The sequence below is a fragment of the Galendromus occidentalis genome, unplaced genomic scaffold, assembly GCF_000255335.2.
Source record: "Galendromus occidentalis unplaced genomic scaffold, Mocc_1.1 scf7180000077438, whole genome shotgun sequence".
Classification (NCBI taxonomy): Eukaryota; Metazoa; Arthropoda; class Arachnida; order Mesostigmata; family Phytoseiidae; genus Galendromus; species Galendromus occidentalis.
In genome coordinates, this window is record NW_003805426.1 from 394612 (window position 1) to 419614 (window position 25003).

At 50.7% G+C, this 25003-nt stretch overlaps 2 protein-coding genes across 2 annotated transcripts; one reads left to right on the forward strand and one right to left on the reverse strand.

Moving 5' to 3' along the window:
• Positions 1 to 798: 798 nt before the first annotated feature.
• On the forward strand, positions 799 to 20064 carry sas (stranded at second transmembrane protein). Its single transcript, XM_029111391.1, has 19 exons — positions 799 to 1087; positions 13615 to 13714; positions 14000 to 14129; positions 14234 to 14352; positions 14517 to 14689; positions 14871 to 15130; positions 15262 to 15560; positions 15678 to 15901; positions 16068 to 16283; positions 16428 to 16576; positions 16694 to 16951; positions 17062 to 17229; positions 17336 to 17519; positions 17651 to 18211; positions 18300 to 18628; positions 18777 to 18977; positions 19119 to 19260; positions 19387 to 19529; positions 19899 to 20064. The coding sequence occupies exons 1-19, from the start codon at positions 799 to 801 to the stop codon at positions 19944 to 19946; spliced, it is 3993 nt and encodes a 1330-aa protein (XP_028967224.1). The 3' UTR covers positions 19947 to 20064.
• A 489-nt stretch (positions 20065 to 20553) lies between these two features.
• Positions 20554 to 22420, reverse strand: LOC100905625 (uncharacterized). Its single transcript, XM_018639441.1, has 3 exons — positions 22298 to 22420; positions 21959 to 22128; positions 20554 to 21846 (listed from the first exon to the last, which is right to left on the reverse strand). The coding sequence occupies exons 1-3, from the start codon at positions 22347 to 22349 to the stop codon at positions 21187 to 21189; spliced, it is 882 nt and encodes a 293-aa protein (XP_018494957.1). The 5' UTR covers positions 22350 to 22420; the 3' UTR covers positions 20554 to 21186.
• Between the last annotated feature and the right edge of the window lie 2583 nt (positions 22421 to 25003).

Consider the following 25003-nt stretch of genomic DNA (forward strand, 5'->3'; position numbering starts at 1 on the left):
GCTCTGAAGTGACAAAAGCGGATCGGAGATGGAAGGTATACAACCATATCAGGTGCAGAGGATGAAGCGAATTCCCCGGAAAACCTGACGGGTGAGCGAAGCTCTCCGCCTCTTGGGCTAGCTTTTCGGAAGTCTCCTTCGGGAAAGGCTGTTAGGATTCCGCGAAAGTCGATGAGGGGCAAAAGACATCCGTGCTGAAAGCTCTCAGTTCCAGGAGAGACGGACCTGCCTCTCGAGGGACTGTGCTCGATCCGGCGCGCGAAGTCTGCATACCGGGGCAAAACTAGCTTCGTGTATCCGAGTAGCACCGAGCAGAGGCTCGTGAGAAAATCAGCGCAAGCTACAACTCTCTCCCAATAGCCTTTCTCAGTGAATCCTCTCCCAGCACACCTCAGCATGCCGTGGAATCATTTCTGACGGAAGACTCAATAACTTTACGCTGAGGGGTTGTCTGTGAAACCGTGAATGGTCGTTCCTCGGCATTTCCGTTCAGTTTGATCCGATTCCTCGACTGTGAGTTTTCTGAAGATGTCATGTGAACCTGAAACTTCGCAAAGAATTCCTTTGGCTGACGGATGAAATCCGTGAATGAAGGAAACTGATAGGCACGGATCTTCACCAGTGAGCGTGCATGCAAAAAGGCTGCTGACGTGAAGTGCACGGAATCTCAGCGTCTCGATCATGCCACGGTCATCGGACCGTTGAAGGCGCTGCGTGTTCGACCGGAACGGCGAAAAGCACTGTCTGAGCGAAGTTCCGTAACGACTTGAAAACGGGAGAAGGAGCCGGAAGAAGACAATGAAGAGCACGACAAGAACAATAGTCGCGCTGAGCGCTGCACTCATTGCTCTCCGAGCAGCATGCGCGGAATCTCATGACTCACAGGACGTACTTTGTGCTTGTGGTCCCGCGGGCATAGCGGATTCGAGCTTGTGCCCTGCAAAAGCATCGTTCCAGAGTTCCCGTCGCTGCGGAAGCTGCGCCGGTCACACGTGCACCCGCTTGTCCGAACAAACATGTGGATCCGACTTGGAATGCGAGAAATCATTCGGCCTTAGCTGCGATCCCATCCTGAGCAGGTGCAAAGGTTTGTGCTAGGATTAACGGAGGTCGATAAGTAGATCAGCAGATAGATTCAAAACGTAATAGATCTCCCTTGAGTTCCATCGCTAAATGCCCCTCCATGCAACATTGCCTTGGGCAACAGCTTTCTCGGGTCTCAATTATCAAAAAAGGGTTTAGGCGGATCGTCAGCCGTCGAGCGAGGATTCCAACGAAGATTACTTGGTGCCGTTTTCGGTGGCGGCAGCGAAGTCGACAGCAAATCAGCTTCGGGAAACGAAGTATAATCTTTGAAGGCGGATTCCCGAAAATGCGCTCCATCAAGTCTTGGGCTCGTCAACTCCCAAACATCTTCATTGTGAAGTCGTCGTCGTCGTTTCCGTCGACCAAGACAACCACCGCTAGCTTCAGCATGTGTGAACACCGAAGACAAGTCTTCGACGTCAGAATGTTGAAGAAGAGCTTTGGAATGGCACCCGGTGCGAGTTCGTCTCGAGGAGAGCTCCGGAGAAACTCGAATATTTACCAGTTGATGACAGTCGGCTCATGGCCTAGGCACAGTTTACTGGGTCAATACGCGTCAATCTGTCCTCCATCGACACTGAGCAGCCCGCGGTAGCCGACTCATTTGAGTCGCGCATAAACACCGCTGGGCTCTACGGAAGGTTCTCTCAAGTGCGCATATTCCGGTGACCATTGTGAACTAGTTGAACGCTTGTTCGGCCTTGCCCTGTTCGTCGAAGTTCCTCTGGTTGACGGTTTTGCGTTTGCTCCGGATTCGTATGTTACAATCATTCAACGCCAACGGCCTTCGCCTTCGACGAAGTCGGCTTGAAACCGATCGTACACGGCATCCGTCAAGACCACTCCGCAGCGAGGCGCGTGTACAGACACGGTACCAGCCCCACCTGCCACCCCATCGAAAAGCTGGAGGATGTCTCGACTTCGCGGATTCAGAAATTCTCCGAAGTTTCCTGGAAGGGGGAAACGGCAGCGGGAAATGGACGGGATGGAAGGAATTATCGAAAGGATGGGAATGATTCGAATTAGGTTTGTTGTTGCTGGGCTCTTCGATCGTGTGGAAGTATTCGACGAGTGTCGTTCCCCACGTCATCCCTTCATTTCTCTTCTCGCGGGGTGCAATGGGCAGCTGTACCGCACGCTGTGATCGAGCACAGTATCCAACGACAACGATTCTTTCGTTTCTGAAGCCGTCATTTCTCCTCATGAAGTGAATGAGTGACAAGATTCTGGCGTCTCTTTCCCGCTTGAGCGCTGTCACTTCAGTCGTTTTCCGCGATCGACTGTTTTGACTGGAGCCAATCTGGACTTCGTGGCTGTTTTGACATCATGCCATGTTTTACACGTCATAAGTGGTCCTGAATCTTTTATACCTCCAGACATTCTGAGTGGGCCCTCGTGCTCTGTATCAGCCAATTCAAATGGGAAATAATTTTCTTCGCAGCCCATCAGGACGACGTCGAATCTCTCGAGGAATGTGCTGAACCTCGTTATGATTTTCGGAATCTATATACTGAAATCAACCAGCTGAATTATTGACAATCGTGTCGCCAAGTAGAGCTTCTGCTTCAATGGTTTGCCCGCCGCTCGGATGCTAAATAGCAGCGAATGAATTTCTCGACACTGGAGGGTTTATTGTCGCGGTCGACGAAAGAGCTCGAGTGACCCGCAGAGGGATGCGAAGGCTACAATTAACTAATCCGTCGGGTACACTACTCTTCCCTATAATTGTCGCCGTCATCCATATCTCCGATTACTACTCCTGTAGAAATTCTGACGATCGGATGCTCGAGGGGAAGCTCGACCGCAATGATGTCTTACAATATTGTTCATGACTCGTCGTCGGTGTATGCCTTTCCCGCTCGTTCCCGAATCGTGCGTGTTTTTGAGTGCTCAGCAAGTGTTTCTTTGGAAAACCGGAGACGACCACAACGATTGGCATTTGTGACTCGGCTCACTTGACCCGCCTAGACAAATAGGCTCCAGGTAGCGCGGCGTCGAATCCTCCATTGGAAAATGACGGGTAAACCTACGACGGGCTGTGCCGTCATTGATGAGCTCCCACGGGAAAGTCGAGAGGGACGGTTCAACGAACGATGACGAATCATCGATTTCGGGGACTTATGAGTTATGAACAATAAGGTTTTGAGGTTCGTCAAGGATGAATCTAATCCTTTTTCTCAGGCTCGAATGGGGTAATCTTGATTCTTGATCATACCCAGACCTGGACGCGAACCTGGAGGTCCGTCCCGAAAAATTGATGAGGGAATTTCAGCCCTAATTGACGATAACTCATTATGTCATGGCGATGCAGCTGAAGGTCAGCTCTCGTTTTCTGGCTCGATAGCCCGAGCCGTTCATATGTCAAGGGTTCGAACGGTCCTTCCGAAAGCGACTCAGACGAGTCGGTTGTTGTGTTCTGACGGCGAGCGCTGCCGCCGCTTTGGCTATCACGAGCATAACAAAAACAAATCTACTGTTTACTATCGTGTCAAACTTCCGAATACGATACGACACATCACGCTGAAGCACGGTGGCCTACTCGCCCAACATTCCGAGCAGGCCGTCATTCGTTCAGCTGTACAGGACCGTTCTGGTCATCGCGGCTCCCGCGCATGCTGTTTGTTGCGACGCCGACGCTTTCGACGACTCGCATTGAGGAGCGAGTAAACAAGAATATCGAGAGGGGGACTAATGCGGTGGAACAGTCGCTCGCTCGCCCAAACTACTTTCGGACGAACCGGCTAACTTGTCACTTAACCGACAAAGCCATGCCGGCGAGTGATTCTGCAGCCCCACTCGGCTCTGTCCCAGTTTCGAATAGAACAAGATATTGAACGAGTGAACGAGCTAGCAGCCAGTGGTGGACAACTGACTGTAAGGCAAATCGTCTTTCATCGCTTGCAACGGTCTTCAATCAAACTATTCGCGAGCATTGACGGTCGCGGACTTGTTTGCGCAGAACTTCAAATTGATCGATGCTTCGTGGGCTCGTGGGCCCAGTAAAATCGTTATGAGTTCTGGAAAGTCGATCAAAGCATCAATAGCGTAGTTGATCGGATGAGAAGTGCTGGAGTCGTGCGTCCCCCAGAGAGAAACTCGGGTCTTTGTCGAGCGAATGATCCAAACGCTTTCATCTGATTCCGAAGCGCACGGTATCATCTGTACCCTTCTGGTGCTGAACTCTTACTTTCCCGAGTATTCGTGGAAACGACAATTGCCCTCTTCGAGACGTCGCCGTATACGTTAATCGAACGAATCGCTACAGAGCGCTCTTGACGGAGAGCTGAGCCTCGTTGGTGTTTGTGTTGCTAGCTTGGTTTTTTTTTGCCGCATGCAGGTATCGGCTCCGTTAGGTTTCCGGTCGACGGGAAAAAATCCTTTCGACCATCTTCTAGATGCATGGCTCGGAATCCAGAACGGAAACGGATTGCGGTTACGGCACAGTGATCACTCTTGAGTGACGCGGCGATTATAACTCTTCAATTGTCGTTCCCTGAATACCACTCGGTGAGGGTCGCAGATAATCGCTCGCAATATCGGAAATCCGCCGCGGATTCACGATTGTTTCCCGAAGGTAGGGGAAATCCGAGGAGCAGAGGAAACCCGAGCTCATAGAAACCCTTTCCGGGTACCCACTTTCATGAGACTTCCAATGCTAGCACATTCCTGTGATGGCGACCAGGATCGCTCACGGTTGATCTCTTACGCGACATCGCTCAGAAACCCGATGCATTTGACGCTGCCGTCAAGCGATTCCGTTCAGGATGAACTGCAAGCTCGAAATTCTTGAATCAGTATCCGATATCTCTCTGAGGAGAATTCCTCAATTTTCCCGCTCATTTCCGCGCCTCCCGTATATAGATCACACTCTGGTGGGATGTAAACATAGCATTCTTGAAGTGCCGCTCGCGGATTCCAAGAAGTCGAGATTCGCGGTCTAGTGTCAACAAAGTTGATGGACTTCGCGTATCGGGATCCGTACCCCGGGAGACACTTCGATGACGACGTGACGACTCACCATAATTTTAATCTCGAAGATCAACGACGGTGACGACTCGTCTGAGCCCCCTATTATGAAGTATGGAATTGTGACTCTGAGATGCAGGCTCCCAAAGTAGTTGCATCGGAGTTATGAGGTGCCTGATAATTGGGAGTTGGGAGAGAAGGAAAACGGGGAATTCGCCGACCGCACGCGTCGACAACACTGCAGTGGATGATTTGTGAAGAAGTTCCGCGAGATGCGGAAGGGGTCAAGCCATTAAGAGAAATTCACGCTCTCCTTTTGACGCTTTATAACAATCGACAGAAATATTCCAACAATTCGGAATGCGTCGTAAAGATCTCTTACGATAAGAGGAATATCACGCGTTCGTTTCCGCTCCGTTCCGGTTCAAGGCTGTTTGAGTTTGACCCACATGCATATCTGCCAGGCTCAATCTCCGAGGAGGAGGAGTCAAAATCCTGAGGATGGGATCGTCTTCGAATGCTCTACTGCTAAGACTGATTTTTTTTATCAGGTTCCTTAGATTCTCGGAATGAGTGACTTACTCCGGGGCCATATCTCATGGAATGCTCCGGGCACTAAAGTCTCACGTACTGTCAAAAATAGACCAGCCCATCGACCTTGATCCTGTGGCGTGGTTGTCCTGGACAATGCCACGTGGTATCCCACGGAATCTTGAGTGCTCAAGTTTCGTATTCGATTGACTTTGCAAAATAACTCTTTCGGTGATGTCATCTGACAGAATATCAGAGCGAATATTTTTGCTGCATGAGTGGACACTCGGAGTGATGGCGATGAAAGCGGAGCTCTTCCGGAATCTCAACACGAACGGAATTCGTGACATCGGATTGAGGTATCCGGATGAGTGTATCGGATAGCGTGAGTTTGTGAAAACCACTTCTCTCAGTAATTGAAACTCAGATCGGCGTCGACGAGCGAGTTTGAGTGGGCCACTTTGTTCCGTAGAGTTCGATTGTCCCGGGCTATGTTCCCCTCTACTAGTCGGTAGATCCCGTGGAAGGCGACTTTCCCAAGAGTTCCGCTGTTGTGAGCTCTGAAAGGTCGTTCCGGAATGCATACTGCCGTGAGTCAAGGACGTTAACGGCGTCAACTGCGGTGGCAAGCGTCTGGCAACTCCACAATATTCATTCCGTATCTAGGTCCAGAGAGGTCGCCGAGAGTCCAGGAACCGAGAAAACATCTAAGACCCTATTCCAGTAATCCAGGAATGTCTGGGAATGGTGTATAGGTCTGGATGCCTCCAAATTGGAGTTTGATTGGACACGACGCTGGATCGCAACGAGTCACGAATCGACTCCTGGCCGCGGGAATCGCTCTCGAGTTAGTCAGATAAGATTGCAGAATCGTTACCCAATAAAATCTCGGTGTAATCGTCGCGGATTTCATTGCCGCGGATGGGAACACTGCGATATTTTCGTGGCGACCATTTTTTTCTGAGCGAAAATCTCTCGCCCACGAGCCAACAATCTTTCTTTAACTATAATTTTCCGCAATTTTTGCTAGCGCCCATTCCTTGTGGTTCCGATCATCCCGGAGACCCTTCTCACTTCCGCTGCTAATCAGCTCGCCTTCCCGCGCAGGGGGAGGCAAATTCAGCTTTTGAGAACGCCAAACGACTGCGCCGGCTCACCGATGGGAAGGAGCGGTTTCTTCGAAGGAGGGAGTCTCATTCGCTCGTCGAACGAGATCCGAGGCTTCATCTCTCAAACAGTTAGACAGACATAACTCGTCGTACGTTGTTTCGGTTCAGAGGCACGAAGATCGTAAAACTCAATTCCGAACAAGTATCCGGCATCTAGCAAATAAGGGCGCAAGTCTTCCATGTTTGTTCACATTCTCTGTGGGTTCCTTCTGATTCATTCGGCTCGTAAAATCCTGAAGACCGAAACGCATCAGGTATGTATTTCAGGAGCTCGTCGTCGATCATCCACTACCAGACCTCAGAACACCGGCACCGTCCGATGAGCTCTCGAAATTCCAACCAAGAGACTCGACTTGTGCTTTGAGTGCCCGATGGGTCAGACATGACCGACTCGTCGAATGCCAAGCAGCTGTCGTGGACGTCGAGCCCTCTGCTGTGGGACTCCGGAAATAGTCTGCGTGCAGACCTACCCAGAGCTTTTTATAGGTGAAGCTCAGGGTTACCCTCTGGCTTCGGTTTCGGGGTTACGCTTGGGGTCGAGACGCCAGATGACGGGATAGGCATCACTGAGCATCCATGGGAGGAGCTGAGTCGTAACGATCTTTTCGCGGGACGAGGCTTTTCGGACGCTGTTCCTCCCGTAATGGGAGGCAGTGACCCGTGGGATGCGGTGCTGAACTCGGGGGCGATCAGGCAGATTCCAATAGGATCTAGGTAAAAGGCTCCCCACAGAAATGTACCGCTGCCCAGGTTCAGAACGCCGCGTTTCGAAAATACCATCTTTCGTGGTACTTACAGGAGAGCGTTTTTTCCCAATCAGACTTTTCACCCGAGGGCTCCCGATGAGTCGTTTTGCTCCCTGCATTATCGCTTCGGAATGGGCTGTCCAGAAGAAGCTCTTACCTTTTTCTGCCGATTCTCCCGCCTCCCCGATTTTTTATGAGTGCACACTTCAACGGTGTTCCGAGTGAGTCGATTGGTCATGGACGGGAACGACAGAGATTTCCGTGCATGATCGGATTCGGCTGCCAATGTCACGATTGAGGGCTGGAGCTGATTCGATGAATGAGCGGAGGCTTCGATTAGATTTGGGGAATGTTCACGGAGCGTCGTGAGTCGTTTGCCGTGGTCGCGTCGGTCCTTACGCTGAGAATCATTAGCGTTTGCCGGTGATATCTCGATATTTCTCTGTTGGGAAACTCTCGTCCGCTCTAATCGCTCACAAGTCACCTAGGTACCTCTGAGATCTCATTTCGTTCTCACATCCGGAAAACACGGCCTGAATATCTGACCTGTGTCGAGTTTTCCTGGTGTGCGTCTTGAAAACTTGGCTCGCGATCTCGACTTGAAACTCGCCGAAACCTGAGAGGGTAATCGGATCGGCTCGCGAAATTCGAATGTTTCATCTCGAATTCATGCCTATCTTACGCGGCATCGACCTGCTCGTGGATCGAGCTCGTTTGGGATTCGTATGACGATTTGTCGATATTCCTCGCGGTCATTTTGGAACGCACTGCGGCTTCCTAATTCCAAAGACCGTAGAGCGAACTTTTGATGCTTGTTCTCAAACGAAGAAAAATGAAAAATGGTCGCTTTATTACTTCTAATTGATCTCAATTTCGGTTCATTAAATCTAGACGCCCCGACGATTCTTTGCCATTGGAGCGAGAAGCCGAATGAAAACAAACTATATCCACGCGTCACCATAACTCATCCTATCAGATTTAGTTGAACGTGTGAACCTTGGCTTAAAGCCCGCCGTTGTAAAGAATGAGCGAGCGAGCGATCGAATGATTGGCACCTCGGAAGTTTTCGAAGCAAAATCGATGCTGGACACTTCCACTTAGATTAGGCTGATTCCCGTCGCTGGAAGCAGCGCGCGTACTTCCGTCGCAAAGGAGATTAGGGATACGGGGACAGAGCGCAGCTTTCGACCGACGAACGACAAGAACTTCATATCAAGAGCCACGACAAAGCTCGCTCTGGCATTCGAACTCTTGCACCAGGGAATTGAGATAGATTGAGCGAGATGAGTTGTGGTGACTAGAGCATATGCTCCCCGGAACACGAATGCTATCAGCTCTCTGCGAAATAGTCGAGAGTCAAGAAAATGCGCAAAGAGGTGATTCGACGCCATTTGTGGCCTCATCAATGGTGAATCACTCAGTACCGCTTGTGACAAAAGTCATTGGCAGCTGAAAAATTCAGTATCCATCTAGATGAGCAGATAGCCGGATACGCAGCTTCCTGAAGGCAGAACATGCTTCTTCGATCCTCGGCGGACAGAAAATCTGTTCTCTGCTTTGGGGAGCTTCGCATACGCCTTGGCCCGGGGCATCCACCTTCTCGCACGAGTCTGATAAGCGTAGTAGCCGAAAATGGATTCCACCGATAAGAGTGTGGGCTCTCACCTCGCTTCTAAACTTTCGATGCGGTTCCGACCGGAAGCGAGAAAGAAATTGCTACCCATCAGAGTCGCGAATGATCACGAGCAAGCGCGAAGGCTGCTTGCATCGATAATGACGAAGACATGCTTGCTGTGAGCATCGCTCGATTCGTTGAGATGAGGAAGAGTGTTCCAGAATCTCCGAGTTCTCCTCGAGAGCCGGTGTTCGTTTGCAGCACCGAGAGGAGGGCCAACGTTCCTCATTCCGCCGAGTAAGTGATATACGAATTTTTGCGCTGGGGCTCACTACGCAGGTTACGCGGGCTACTCCGGTTGTCTACAATATGCTCGGGTCACGCGTTGAAGTAAGGGGCCTCCAAAGATCACGATTCCGAGAAGAAGAGCTCACGAACAAACGAACTGAAGACCGAAGGCCAACAAGATGTTTCGCTTTCCCAGACTATTCGATAAGGCGGGCAGACGGCCGCTGGGTCGCTCCGTCGCGGAACATACAGAATCGCCAGAATGGCCGCTAGCTGAGCTCGGGCAAGCGGGGGTGAGTCGTGATCACGGCAACTGTCAACCCTGCGCTATGCGGTCCCGTCAGAACGAGCCGAAGAATAAGTAGAAAAAAAACGATGCGTTGTTTTCAAAAAGTTTCACCGATGAAGATATTCGACAGTGACGACAGTCTTATTTGTGAGGAGCTCGACGCGGGAAACCGCACAAGACGTTGAGAGAGGGAGATGTACGGGAACGCATTTCGGACAAATAATGAGTCCGGATAACTTCTCGCCTCATGATAGAGTGGCGGACTCGAATGAGAAATCCCATGGCGACGACGAAGACGCACCTTCCCTCCGATTCGAGCCTCAGAAGTCTCTGAATATCAATCGCGACATTAAAACCGGGGATGCGAGCGGTAAACTACAGTATGTACGTAGAAGGGAATCTGTCTGGTTGGATTTCAGGAGAAGCCATCTCCCCCGCGGAATTCAGCTCTGGCATTTCGGGTTCCGCTCAGGTGAGGTGCCATGATGCTTTATGGATCCATCAGCTCTTCAGATCTTCCGGAGGGGGCTGAGTGACTCATCGTGACGGATGATCTTCACGTTCGTGGCCGATAATGCGGAGCTTCTTCGGCCGACAAAACGTAGTTTCGTCCGACCATGTATTCGCGTCGAGAAAGCGCCCACGGTTTCGATGCGCAGTAAGGCGCTTTCCCGTATTCAAAGAACGTATTTTCCCGCACGAATCAACTCGTCTGCCGGTGAACCATACACTCGTCTCGAAGTCGTGGATAGATCATCGTCGTATGTCCAGAAAAACAGAGAAACAAACTCCCGAGGTGGTCGACCTTTTCTCCCGTGTGGAACGTCAGGAATTATTCTTAATCAAATAACACAAAAGCCTCATTAGTGCGCTAATGAAGGAAATGCCGATGAAGTTCAAGAGATGCCCCTCGGTAGGCTGGAGCGAAATCACCGAAGAAGTATGTTGCCTTGCGATCTATGTACAAGGATATTATGGAATGAAGGCAAATTCGCGAAGCATCGAACTATCCATGTCTCCGGTGGAATCGTGTGTGATTCGTTTAAGTGTCCATGGATTGAGATATGCACACTCCTTTCTGGAAAATCAGATGTCGCGAACATGGATCGATCGCTCAAGCAGATACGCCGAGAGTCGAGGGTTGGAGCTTCGAGGAAACCCATCGACCACAGGCCACAGAAGCTGACCCTTGTCGCTTGCCTGCTGGGCTGTCAAAAACAAGATGTCTCCTATCGAAAGCGAGAAACCTCTTGATTTTCTGAAGATAAACATTTTCTCGGCATTTTACCTCGGCTACCAGTCCTTCTGGTAACTGCAACGCCTTCGATGAGGACTTGACCTTTTATTCGGACGAATACATGTTCCTGTAGTGTTTCCGGCGTTGCGGTGCGTCGGTGATGCTCTCCGGCCCGTCGCTCATACGATTCTGATTGAGACGTCGTTTTTGACTCTTCTTCGGTCGTCCGTGATAAGGGGGTCCTCTCGAGATTTGGTAGTCATCCGATCCTACCGTTCCCGTGGAGTAGAGAAACATGAATGACGAATCTAATCCGGTTCTGAGTTCGTCAGGGTTTCCATGATGTCACCTAGATTGAGGAGAAGATCCTTTCAAGACGGAGTATTCGCCGCCATCAAGGCGCACTCCTATCCCGAGCAAAGCGATCCCGGACAACTCTGTGTATTTATCGCTCGTCTCCATTTGAGATCGGGTGATACAATGTGGCCCGCTTCGCGGAGCTGCGGAGAATTTTCACGAATTTGAATTCAGGGCAGAAACGAATACAGTAAAAGTCGGATATGGGCTCACAAGATGAAGTCAGTGCACGCGTACGCGATCCCCGGGCCCGAAAAAGATTAATCGGATCTCCGACCGTCCATTCCCGGCTCCATCTAGCCGACCTAGAAACGCGCCCACTCTGCTCGCGAGAGAATTAGAAAACGATGGGATAATGAGTCAGATTTCTAGTCGCCGTACTGCATGTGAAGGTTTGACGCTCGAGGAGAACAAAAAATGGCTACGTTTTCTCTGGCATTTTTTTTCAATCAAGCCGAGAAGGAAGTTGAAATATTTGTGACTAAAGGGACAAACGATGACTCCGAAATTCAAGTCTCGAAAATATCGGTTGGGAAGGAAGAATACGCACACCCAGCGTTTACCAAGAACTCATCAGAACAAAATAGCGCAAGAAACGCTGCCTATAACAACGAACATGGGGACGCTCGTGATCTTCGGTTTTTACATCTCCCATGTCCTTTTGAAGTCTCCATGTGAAGACCTCTGACTCTCAACGGAGCCGTCGATATGGCCTTTGACCTTCAGTTCGACTATTCCTACGGGGCATCCGAAGATCCGGCTTTTTAGCCCCCAAGGAGGACCGTCCAGAGCCGATGGACACGTCGAGGCTTCACGAGAATCCTGCTACGAATAAAGAACAACTTTTTCGAATAGACAAGCCAAGTGGATGCCGATGGTGTTGCCCACACGGGCGAGGGCTTGAACATCATTGTTAAAGAAGCGCGGCTTGCCGGAGTGAAAGAGCTTTCGCAGATAATTCGAGCGAGAGAGCACGTGAAACAAAAAAAAAGCATCGTGCACACCTCCTTGGATTCTGCTATGGAAAATGCAGGGAAGAGTCGTCGATAATGTATCTCCGGAAACTTTCTTTTCTTTTTAACTGGAATTGTCTCGGGACTTCCGACCAGATATTTCGGGAAGTCGGAAAATCCTTGCAGGATAAATCCTTAGATGGATCCGATCATATATGGCCGGCTGAGCTCCTTGGAAGTCTGAAAAATCATTCACGGTGGTCGTCAGCAGCATCGAGCCGCCGGTTTCACTTCTCCCCACAGTCAGTTGGCCACCGGTTGTTGCGCGGCCAGCAGAAAACCTAAAAAGCGGAGTCGCGAGCGTCGCGAACGGCAAACGCAGTGTATAGGCACGGCTCCATGGAACGCCGGCTCGTTTTTTTTGCGATTACGGTGCGCCGCTGTAGACGGAAGTGAGTCCCGGTTCATTTTGCTTCGGTTCGCTATAAAGTAACCAATTGACGGGGCCATCGCCAGCATGGGAGCCGTATGTCATCCGTCCTATCGCTAGCCGTATGGTCATCGGAGTACGGACGGGCGTCGGCGGATTTTCGTTTGAAGGCCTAATTCATGAGCCTATTCAACCGTGCATCGCACTCGGGAAGTTTCCCCGTCATCTATATATGTAGTTTGTATCTCGATCTTCCTTCCCGAGGTCGACCGGATGATTTTCCTTCCGGACAGGGGTTTTCAAGCGTCGAACTTTTCCTCAAAATTCGATGACTCTCAGGAAGACGAGGACGGAGCGAATGGGATTTCGGACAGCTCAGACATTATATTTTCTCTCAGACCATTGCCTCGGACCCAATTCTCCTAGATCGGTCTCTGATTTGATAAGATTGAAGAGGATACTGCCCATTCTCGACCTGGTTCGACGATTCACATGCTGGCAGAATTCGAAGCATTGGAAACCGTCTGTTCGCTTGCTTTAGCTGTTTAACATACAGTCGCAGGAAGTGAATCAGAACTTTCTCGGTTCGGCGTTCTGCGATCGCGTCGAGGTTCTCCTCAGAAGCAGCTCTTCAGCTGGGTGTCGCGAGCGAGGAGGAATCGTAGTCGTCCCGGTGTTTTCCCGGTGGGTGATCGGCTGTGTCCAGGCGGGAGACGATTGACGGCAGAACAGTTTCTCTCTCAGTTGGCGATGGCTTCCATTATTTATCCGGAGATCATCCAGTTCGAGGAAACCGCAGGGTGCTCCAGAAAGGCTACTCCTCTCAGGCAGTCAGAATTTTCTCGATTGAAGAAGAATAAACTTCTTCCGAAATCGAGAAAGAGGAGAAGGCGCTCCTCAATCAATCGAGGTGGGGCTTTAATTTATGAGTCTTTCCATTCTTCCAGGAAAGCTCCGGATCGCCATTTCGAATATCACCGCTAGATCGGCGCAGATCCGATGGAAACTCCGTAAGAAAACTGTCCCACCGCCCGGCATATTCTACAGGTGAGTGCATAGATCATTGGCTCTCTTTGAATAGATGCTCGAGAGAAATCGAAAGTATTCTACGAAAAAGGGCGATTTCTATCACTTGAGACGATTTATGATCGTTCCGTGAAACAACGTTTCCTCATTCGGTAAACAAACCGAGGGACCTTTGTAACAAATGCTCGCCTCGGCTCTCCAATGATCAGAGCGCCTTCCGAAATTTGTCCGTCTCGAGCCAGAATCGTTTTTACGATGCTGACTTGTTGATATGACTCGCTTTAACACTTTTCCTCTCTTCCGAAGTGTCGAGTACGACGGAGCCGATACGCAATGGAATGGTGCTCATGTGAACGACGATGGGAATTCCGCCGACTTAAGGAATCTCAAGCCGCAACACGATTACGTCATCAAAGTGATCCAAGATGGCAACTCGGTAATGAGTCCGCTGACTCCAACGGCTAGCCTGAATTCTCATATTTGCCCTCAAATTCTCGATGAACTCAAAGCTCACATCTTTTCGGCCTGGCTCGCTCACAGGAAATCACCATGTTCCGCACATTGGAAAAGTCGCAATCGATTCGACCTCAGCTAAGAATGTTACGACGGTCCGCGAGCTCCGTCACGCTCGCTTGGGATGACTTCGATTCTTCTGAAAGGTGCTTGATCCCCCCTCATTCATCGGCGCACTGATCAGATGGACCCTATGAGTGTCCAACGATGCCTGAGACCTACAATGTATTGAATATTATGAAGACCCGTGTCCCCCCGGAATTGTCCCAGGGACCGTGCGGTTAATGACTCCTGATTTCCTCCTTCGCAGCTATAAAATAGAGTCTCGTACGAGCGATGCGGGGGCATTCGATTCTTGGAACGTGGTCAAGGTCTCGGCTAGTTTCGGAACGGTGAATAATCTCCGACCGGGAACTGAATACTCATTCCGGGTGAGGAACTCTCAAGGTGTCACAACGGAGGCGATATCGAAATTCACTGAGGGTATGTACTCCCATCCCCGGCGATATATGCCGAGAACGCTCGCGAACATTATGGTCATACGCTGACGTTGAGACGGCTCCAGAGTGCCGCCAAAGAATAAGGGTTCCAGGAGAGTTTTCACTTCGTCCTGATTTTCGTCCTGTCCTAACTCACGCGAGTATTTTCCCTTTGCATAAAACAGACGGATGCGTTCGGCTGGGGAAGGACTATCTCGTGGGCGAAACGTTCTTCGAAGGTTGCGACCTTCGATGCGTGTGTCGGGGGAACGACCAGGGCGATTGCGAACCCCGGTGTGCTTCACCCTTCGTGAGAGACGCCGCTCCGGCTGCGTCTGTCACCCCGTGTCATCAGGTTCCGTCGAAAAACGACAGCTGCTGCGTGAGCGTCCATTGCGAGCACGGAAAACCTGGCAGATGTCCTTCAGCCGATCGTAACGTAAGCGCTTCGGGCTACGAATTGAGCTTCGATATCTTTCTCCGACACTTTTCACGATGATGGAATTCGACTTAGATGTGCTGAGCGTCCAAACCTTCCAGACGTATAAATCATCAGGTTCCGAATTCGATTTCCAGCTGACCACGTGTGCTCTCGAGTGTGAGACCGACTTCGATTGTAGGGGAGACGAGAAATGCTGTCACAGCGAGGTTTGCGGTCGATCAACATGCGCGAAGCCCCTGAGCGAGGACTCCGACGACCAATGCTCAAAACTATCTTGTGGGCCGAATTCGTTCTGTCTCCTCAGTGGGGAGAAAGCGTCCTGTGAGTGTCTCAAAGGCTTCTCCGGCAATCCGAATGATTTGCGGTTGGGATGCAATTCGTTCGCGTCGAACATCGCACCCGTGGATCCAGGTGTTTGTTCCTACAAGAACAAGTAGGTCGTTTGGATAATAATCGTTGGTCAACAGCAAGAGCCAAGACAGAGCCTTTTTCGAGTTCAGATTGGATTCAACCGTCTTTTGGGCTCACCATCGATCCCCGCATTTCCCAGGCGGTATCCGGTCGGAGAGGAATTTGACGACGAATGCAGCTTCCGGTGCCATTGCACCGACAGTTTCGAAGTCGAATGTAGCGAGAGATGTCCGAAACCTCCCTCGAGGATACCGACCGAATGTCATCTGATCGCCGATCCGAAAGATTCATGTTGCCAGATTCTCGCTTGCGAGAAGAACTCCACGTCAGCGCTCTCAGAATTCGACGGCTGCGAGTTCAACGGTGAGAATCTACAAAAAACTCAATTTTAACGCAATCGCGATCTTTGCCACGGCCTAGTCTCATCGCCGCGAAAACGCTGAACTATTTTTCCCTATTTCCCCCATTTTCCCTGTTCGACGCGGCGCCGGCACTTTGATTGCGCAGGCTCACAATGCTAAATTTGCAGGACGACGATACCATGTCAACGAGGAATTCGACCACGACTGCGAGAGCAAATGTGTTTGTGCCGCCAGCACTTCTGTGTTCTGCACTCCTCGATGCGCTCACGACCTTGGAGATCTCGATGACACTTGTAGACTCCTTGTGCATCCCAGGGACCAATGCTGTAATATACCGAGCTGCTCCGAAATCAAAGGAGAGCCGCCTCTGAGCGACTCTTCAAGTGAGTGACCTCCCGTTTCGGCGTCCCGCGGCCGGGCCCATAATCTCAATCGATGAGACCTCGACAAGGGGCTCGGTCTTGGTTTTCCTCATCCGATTTTTAGTCGGAAGCCTCGATGACAATTAATGACCTTTAACTCGCTAGGTCTTCAAGTGGTCCTGGAACAGGCCAAAGTCCTCAACTCCACGCAGGTTCTCCTGGGCTTCATCGTGCGCTACGGGGATCCGCCATCGAACGCCCAAGTCTGGTTTACTCGTCAAGATTCGTTATCGTGGATCAAACGCAAATACAAGGTCTGTCTGCCACCGAAGCGACCGAAAACTTTGTCGCACCCATGAACACTCAGCATGTGCTCGCCCTCGTTCGGTGCCCGTCGAAGCATTAGACCAATTGCTTTGTTTCGATTTCAGATGATTCCCTCATCTGGTTACATTCTGGACGTGACGGGACTCGAGAGCGATACTGCCTACCTGATGAAAGTGGTTGTGGGTAAAATGGAAAGCAACACCGCCAGAGTGCGAACCTTGCGCAGACCTGTTAGTCACGTGGTCGAGTTCTGCTTGCACAATAATCGAACGCATGCAATCGGCGAAACCTTCAATATAGGCTGTGAGCAGAAATGCATCTGCGAGAAAGATGGCATTGTCGAATGTCAGGGAAGATGTGAGGTAAGTTGAGTTTGCCTCATATGAAAAGTCAATTTTCCGCCCGTCTATTGAGTTGGTTTCCGTCGTGCATCGATAGCTTTCCTTCATCGCGGCTCTCCGATTTTCCGCAGACATACGTGGATGTCATTGGGTACGAGCATTGCGATTGGATAGAGTCGCCCGACGACGCCTGCTGTAAGGTCCCGTCCTGTGGTAAGACAATTAGTGGACCAGACCGTCAGCTGGGTTTCCCCGATTTCAATGTTTCGTGCAGCGACGATCTCGGCCATCAGTACAAGGTATGAGCGATTTCACGGTATATTGAAGTATCTACTCTCGGACAGGATTTCTGTCTCACTACACAAACGAATTTGTGTAAACATCGAAGAATCACGATATTCTCAGGTCGGAGAAACATTCTTCAAGGACTGCCACGAGCAGTGCATCTGCCAAGTAAACGGCAAACCCATTTGTCGACCAATCGACTGCAAAGCGCACATTGGGGACTGTTCCGAGTTCGAGATCATCGACGTCGATTTCATACCGAAAGCACCCAACTGCTGCCCTCCGATCAAATGCAAGAGTGGTAAGTATTTCCTGCATTTTCCTTTTGCACTCGATTCAATTCGCTTCCCTCGACTCCAAGATGCATTTGTGCATTCGCACGTTAGGACTGGTCGATTGTCCTAGAGCCTCGTCTAAAATCTCGGTGTGCTTCCTTCGCAGATAGGTCATGCACCTTCAAAGGACAGAAATATCGGAATTTCCAGCAGATCCCACAAGAGCTCGTCGAGCGTTGCGACCAGAGATGCGTCTGCGTGGGAGGATCCGTTCAGTGCGAGGACCGATGTCCACCCCCCAACAGCTCTCCCCCTCCGACTCTGCCATGCCCGGTATCTCTCGCGTATCGCGGACATCTGCCCGGTGATACCTGCTGCACGCACTGGATGTGCAAAGATGCGGACTCACGTTTGAGGAGCGTTCAAGTAACGGCCCTGAACTCTACGACGGCTCGGGTTCATTTCTCCTTACCCAAGATGCTCCTCGGCCAGGAAGGCGACGTAGAGATTCGCTTCTCTACAGAGCTCGACAAAGATCGCGATGAGTGGGAGAGCCGGAGGTTCACGAGGGGTTCCGGAAAAACTTTCGATAACGCGAACCTCCAGTTCGATGTGTCGGGTCTACAACCCAAATCCAAGTATGCCCTCCAGATCATCGTGCACGTCGTCGGAATGCTCGAAAGCATCAAGAGTCCGACGCTGTCCGTCGAAACTCCGACTGGTAAGCTTCCCATTCGGTCCGGACATTCAAATGTGGGTGTTTCCGGTGATTGTGAATGGTCGTTCGAACCACGATTCGGAACTTTCAGAACAACCATCGCTGATCCGAGTTGCTATGGACATCGAGTTGACGTTCCGGGATTCGAGCATAATTGTCCAGTGGCGTCCATTGACGCCTCGCGAGAGAGAGTCCGTCGACGGCATACGCGTCGTTTACGGCAAGGCGAACAGCTCTCCGCTCATTCTTTGGAAGAAGAGCGAGCTTCTCCACCGAGACATCACTTCGTATGCAATCGAGAAGGTTCAATCGAGTACGAAATACGTGGTCAATCTAGAGTTCATCACCAGAGACAACGCACACGTTATATCTGAGAAATCTTCGGAAATTCTGACACCAAGCGACGCTTACGCGTTCAAGGTTAGACCAAACGGCAGTTTCGAGGAGATTTCGAAATCTCTCATGACGGCGAAGCCAAGACGTGTCCTCCGGAGAAGATAAGTGGAATATTCTTCAATAAGAACAACAGCCCGCCCCGAGTAAAATTGAATTTGATTTCTCCACGCAGATAACGCTGACTCCTGAGCGAATCACGCAACGGGCTGCCATAATCCTCTTGCTTGGGGTCCCTTCACCGATATCAAAATACATAAGCGTTGTGAGATTATCCCATGCGTCGAGCCAGAATCCTGAGAGAGAGCAGAGCTTCCAGAAACTTCATGAAGCCAAAGTATTCCTGGACGGGCTTCGACCGTCTACCTCCTACAAAGTGAGAGCAGTCCGTCAAGTTTCGGAATTGACGGCGCGTGAACGATGCATTATTCACCAAAGTCCTATTGATTCACCCGTTCGGTACTGATCGTCATCGGAGTGTCTCTCTCTAATTCTGTGTCTTTTTTAATCTTCCCAGGTTTGGTTGGATGCGTATCTGACGAATGGGGAAGCCATAGCGTCGAACATGCTCGAATTCCGAACCCCGTCGGATGCCTCGCATCAAGGGCATCACGCCAAAAGCACGCTGCAAACGGTATTCCTGGTACTTCTCGTTCTCGGTAAGAGCCATCCCCGACATCGAGTCCCCGCCCCCATTCGAGAATGGAGGAGAAGCGATTTCCTAACACGTGATGAATATGGGCGACGAATGTTCGGTTCTCATGCTCCCTTTCCGTCTCTCGCAGGTCTCTTCGCTCTGTCAGTGTTCGGCTTCGCCTGGAATCATTTCCAGCTGCGGCGTCAGAAAGGCGCGTCCGACTCCGCAGCCTACGATAATCCGAGTTACAAGGTCGAAATGACCACAATGAACAACAATTCGAACCACTCGGTAACGTACTGATCACCGATTGTCGCTTTGCTTCTCACATGCTGCTGCTGCAACCTCCACCCTTCCTGCTCATTCCCGATGGCTCGCCTCGAAAAGCTTCATCGTAGGAGCAAATACCGCGGTAGCCTTAACACCCAAGTCTGTCTCCGCCTCAGTGACGCAAGTGCTCCCCTTCCCCTCTCCTACGCCTTGAGACTGGATCCCCACACTCCGCTGGCTCGGTACCGTAATCGTTTCGGGGAATCGCTGTAGATATTCGACAATGGTCCCCCGAGTCTGGACTGCCATCCAGATCGGAATGAGCTTCAGATAATTTGTATACCCCCATGCTCAAGTTGCACCGTGTTCAGCATGCTAATTGAAATACAGATCTTCTACTTCAGGTCTCGCTCTCAGCCGAGGTCCTTGTCTTCGTGACCTCGACACCGATATTAGATAGTCCGGAAGAAATTAGGGCGTTCGAATGAAGCTCCGTGGTGACCCTGGAGGTCACCGAGCAAACCTGTGTATGATACTCCCAGTGAGAGCGTTTAGGATAGTCGCTACACCTCTCCCTCGATCATTCGATAGATCAGGTCGCATGTCTGAAACGTGGAAGGAACTGCCAATCATAGGTTGTGAGAAAAGGAGATGTCTAGGTGGCCCGTGATAGTTTCTGGGTTTGACAGCGATCTCCCGAAGTGTGTGTATAATAGAAATGTGCAAACATATCGAGGGAACTCATGGATCTGATGAAGATGTAGTCAATTAATATTTATTCAAGATAATCAAGCCCGCAATGTACATAAGGTCGTTGTAAGGATCGTGTCTACGATATTCCTATCTCGAGGCAAATGTGATAGCTTTTTGACGCGAGTAGTCTACACGAACCCCCCTACCTTTTTACCGTGGTCATGTTTCTGAGATTCTTGCTCTCATTTTACTCAAGAATTGGCCCCCAAGATAAGCGAAGGAAGGAGCTCTGATTCAGAGTATCATCATTCGTATGGATGAACTCACTTAGTTATGTAAATACCTCATTCAGTCTGATCTCGCATCGGCAGAGATAATTTATTTACCGTATACGATCATGGGAGCTGTGAATAAATTAAGAAGAGAAGAATGAATTCTATGAAGATTCCGCGCAGATAAGTCTCACGTAATGAGTCGGGGTATGGAATGTTATCTCCTTCTAGCTCCAGAGTATCAACCGACGGGTGGTCGAGTGGGTAGCGCGTTTGTCACTACTCGTGCAAACGTGCGTTTCACTTCGTGAAATGCCGCAACGACGCCGCTCGCGCGGGAGGCGGTGTGGGTTCGATCCCTGCTGCCGGAAAAATATTCCTTACGGAAACGCAGGTACTCGGCCTTGATCCTCCTGGGTACATTTGCTCTATGGATCCGTCCTCGGATGCAATGTGAATAACAGTACCCGGGACGTTAAACCTTGGCTGTGTGGATCAGCCCGAAAACGCTCCGGAATCTATTAGCTCTTCGCAGGAGACCTCGTTTTTCGAGAATTGAATCGAATAAATACAAAACCCGCCGTTTTATTCCTGGGGAACAATATCGGAGGGGGTGACAGCCTCACTCGAGACGTTGTTCCATGTTCTCCAGGTTTTGTCTCCAGATTGCTTCGACTATGCACCTAAGGGCCCTCGGGTCGTGTTCCTCAAGGTCATCGGGTTGTTGTCCTGGGAGTGGGAACGTTCGAATAGCGAGTCTTGACTCTCGGTGCCGGAGCGGGAGGCGGTATCGTCGACGACGGAGTCTCCGACATAGTATGATTACGCTCTAGACTGCTCTCGAAGGGTTTCAGATTGTTGTCATCGATTTTGGGGGCTTCGGTCTTCGTCTGGTTTATTCCTGAGTTTCCCGAAAGAGGCTTGGTGACATTCGCAGATACCGCGACATGCGGGGCTTGGATTGAAATCGGCTCGGACTGCGTAGCCTGGAGTCGGGAAGGCGTTCCCGCGGTGGAGTTGGGCCTGGGGTAGTCGTTCAGAACGACGACTTCAGCACTACTTGTACCCGGGGATGCATCAGTCGTATTCTGGGGGGTCGAGCCTGGCGCTTGCGGGAACTGTGCATACGGTCGCTGTGTGGGCATGAATATTCGCATGGTGCCTCCTCCAGGAAGATTCTGACGCAAAACCTCCGCGGGGTACAATTTATTGAACAGCTCAAGGGATAGATGTCGAGTTTTCTCCGCCATTACTCCACGGGATAGTAGCGGAAGAGAAGGTTCTGCTTCCGTCGTTCCAACCTCTTGAGAGCATGATAAATCACTCTCCGGGCACAGGATCATTACGCAGTCCGTATTTTCAATCCAACGCTCCTGGGAAGACATCACTGGACTAATGATCGACGAAAAAAATCTCCATCAACCCTCTTCACGAGACCGTTCTTCGGAAGCCGATCGGGAGGCATCGATTCCTCGCTTGACTCACCTCGCACTGCACACATCCCTTGAGGAGAGCTCCCTTCAGAGTATAACGGACGAGAAGATAAATCCTCTCGCCGGTAGCCTGGTTCAAACAACGTGATGGACAACCGTTCAAGTCTTCGCCCTCTGGAACCCAGTAGCGGGGACAAGCTGTGAGGCCCCGGGGTGCAGCAACTATGAAGTCCGAGAATGAGAGATTAAAATTATAGCGCCGATCGATTCTATTCTGATACTCTGCCGGCACCAGCTCAATCGAACAAGCCTAGCCCGGAGACTCCGGCCTCTCCTACTCTATCGGAATGATTTTCTGGCACTGTCTTGCACTTGTTGAGAATGAACTTACACACTGTGACTGAGTGGATACACAAGCAAGCAAACATTCCAAGGATCCACATGGCGTCGGTCGACACTGAGGACGGCGTGGAATGGATTTTGGACGGCTCCTGTCTCAATGGACTCGCCTCTAACGAATAGGCAAAGGGAAACCACTGATGTCGCCAAACGAGAGAGTTGAGGAAAGAACGAAAGAAGAAAGTCTTTGGTGCGCCGTCAGCACCCGAAGCAACGGAAAACCGCTAAAACCAAACATGAAATTCGTATGGTGATAGACGCTCATTCTCTCCTTCTTAGCTCTGACGTCAGGATGACAATATGACGCGGAATGACCCGTCGGTCAGAGTTCCTCCAGAACCGATGATTCTCGACATCTTCGCTTTCTGTGATATCTCTTTCTGCCCGCCAAACGGTCTTCGGGAACTCCTGCGGCATCCAACGATTCGCTTTCTTCGAATGGTGACTACAGGCGGATTCAGGAAGAATCGCTGCGGAGATCAACACGGTGTGTACCTAAGGAAATATTATATTGAGTTTTCCCGGGTTCCGCCCCTTTGAGCGATTTTTCCTTCCTTTCCATTTCTGAATTCCGCTATTCGTTCTCAGACTGTTGAAACATGAAGACGGATGGATCGAATGGGCAGATGGGAGCTATATTCTCAATCCCACTGGGGTCAGTGGGTACCTCGAGCAGGCGGTCCAATCCGGCAGCGTCGAGGACCGCACCTTCTCGATAAGATCCGAACTTTCAAGAGAATTATGATTTCAGGCTCTTTGTACTTATCTTGCTCTCAGCTTCCTCCAAAGCCGATGAGCTCCGTTAGGGTATGCTATCGGCTGTTGTGCCTCATTCTGATCATGGTCCCATCGGAGCTGTCTGAGATCTAATCGATCCTGTGTCATGAAGGAAGACGATACTACCGTCAGTATCGGAAAACGTCTCTCGAGTTGCATCACGCCTGTCAGCATTCGTCGAATTCTCCAGGAATGGCTCATCGATGCCCAAGCTGACTCAGGCGAGCAAACGCCTCCTCGAAATTGATCTCGATCGAAGCGGAATGAGCCAGTGCCATTGTGCTATTCTCAGAACCTCGATGGGTCACAGCCAACCCCATTCCTCGGCAACCGGACTTTCGATAGCGGCGATCTATGGTTCACCCAAGTCAATTCAATCACTTCCGGAGAGCAATTCAGTCATCTCGATCATTTTCCGAAGGGAATCAATCAACCCGACATCGGTTGATTGAGAAAATCGGGATCATGTTGATTCGGGACAGCGGCACCAGGTTTTGTCCCTCACGGATCGTAGAGGGAGAAAAATAATCTTCGCGGTCCCCTCAGCATTAGTATTTCCAGGCGGAGTGGGGAGGGGAGATTCGCTCATGTCTGACTGAGTGTTGCTACCCCTATGAAGCAAACGCGCTTCAACAAAAGGACGTAGTGGGCAAGGGAGCGATGTTCTAAAGCTGGGGTATCTTGTAAGCCTCATGCCGCCGTTCTGTACACGGGGCTGCTCTGAATGAATCAAGAACACATCTTTCGACGTCAGTCGGACATCTATTGGGTACACACGGAATGGAATGGGATACTGAGGTTTCACGCCCCAAAAAAATTGGCCTCCCACATCAATCACGATTAGAGTTTTGGGCGCGAGTTGAACCAGCGTACGTGACCAACTTAGTGATCCGATTAAGAGCCAGAGAGCTCATCCTCGAACGAACACGCTATCGACTAATTACTTGATCTCTGAATCCGTAGTAGAGTCATCGATATTTCTGTAGGACACTTTCCCGTTCCCGATGCATGCTCAAGTGATTTAGATGAGCCTTTGAGCGCCATCCCTCCCGGCATTCATCGATGATGGAGCGGATCGCACCGCTGTTTGCACAGGACGGGGCTCCAAATATCAGTGTGTCGGTTTCCTTTCTCGCATTCTCAAGCAGATGGGTTCCGATCGGACCGATCGCGAACACATATCGTAATTTCGCACGAAACCGTCCGAAGCACGATCTCGTTGTGATTATTGTCCCAGTCGTAATATCCGAGAGTAAATACGATTCGATGCAGTGCCACAATGAAGTAAATAATCGCTCATCATTGCATTGTTCATCACGGTGATAATGGCGCTGACGCTCATGACGCTTGATGATGATGGATGTTGATGATGGAATCGGTGGCGGCGGCGGCGGCACTCAGAAGTCATGATCATCGTGAAGTCCGAAGCCCGATCGTCAGTGACGGACTGGCTCTCTGGTATGCTCGCTGCTGCAACAGAAAACGCGGCAGAGGAGATGAAGAAGGCCTCGTGGCCGTTGCCGCCGTCCACATCGATGGCGGTACAAGAAGATTCCACGAATTCCTTTGCGTTCACGGCCCCGTCCGTCTAAAACAAGAACGTTTCTTTTCCCGGCTTTGTTGCCGTTGCTTGCTCGCTGGCCACGCGATACGTTGCTCTGCTCGATTCTCTTCCGCTCACTCATTCCTCCGGTCCCCGTTCGCCGACTGTGTGCACATTTATTGGACACATACTCCACGCGCAGAAATCTTTATATCGCTGAGAGGAATGATATCCGAGCAGCTTCTGGTCTGCCCACCCGCTCTAAGTGGGAGAACCTCGCTCGCTCGGAAGCCGACGGGACCGTGTATATGTCACTATGAATGATCCGGCATTTTGTTCCATGATAGCGTGTTCCTCACTTTCGACTTCATGCACGGA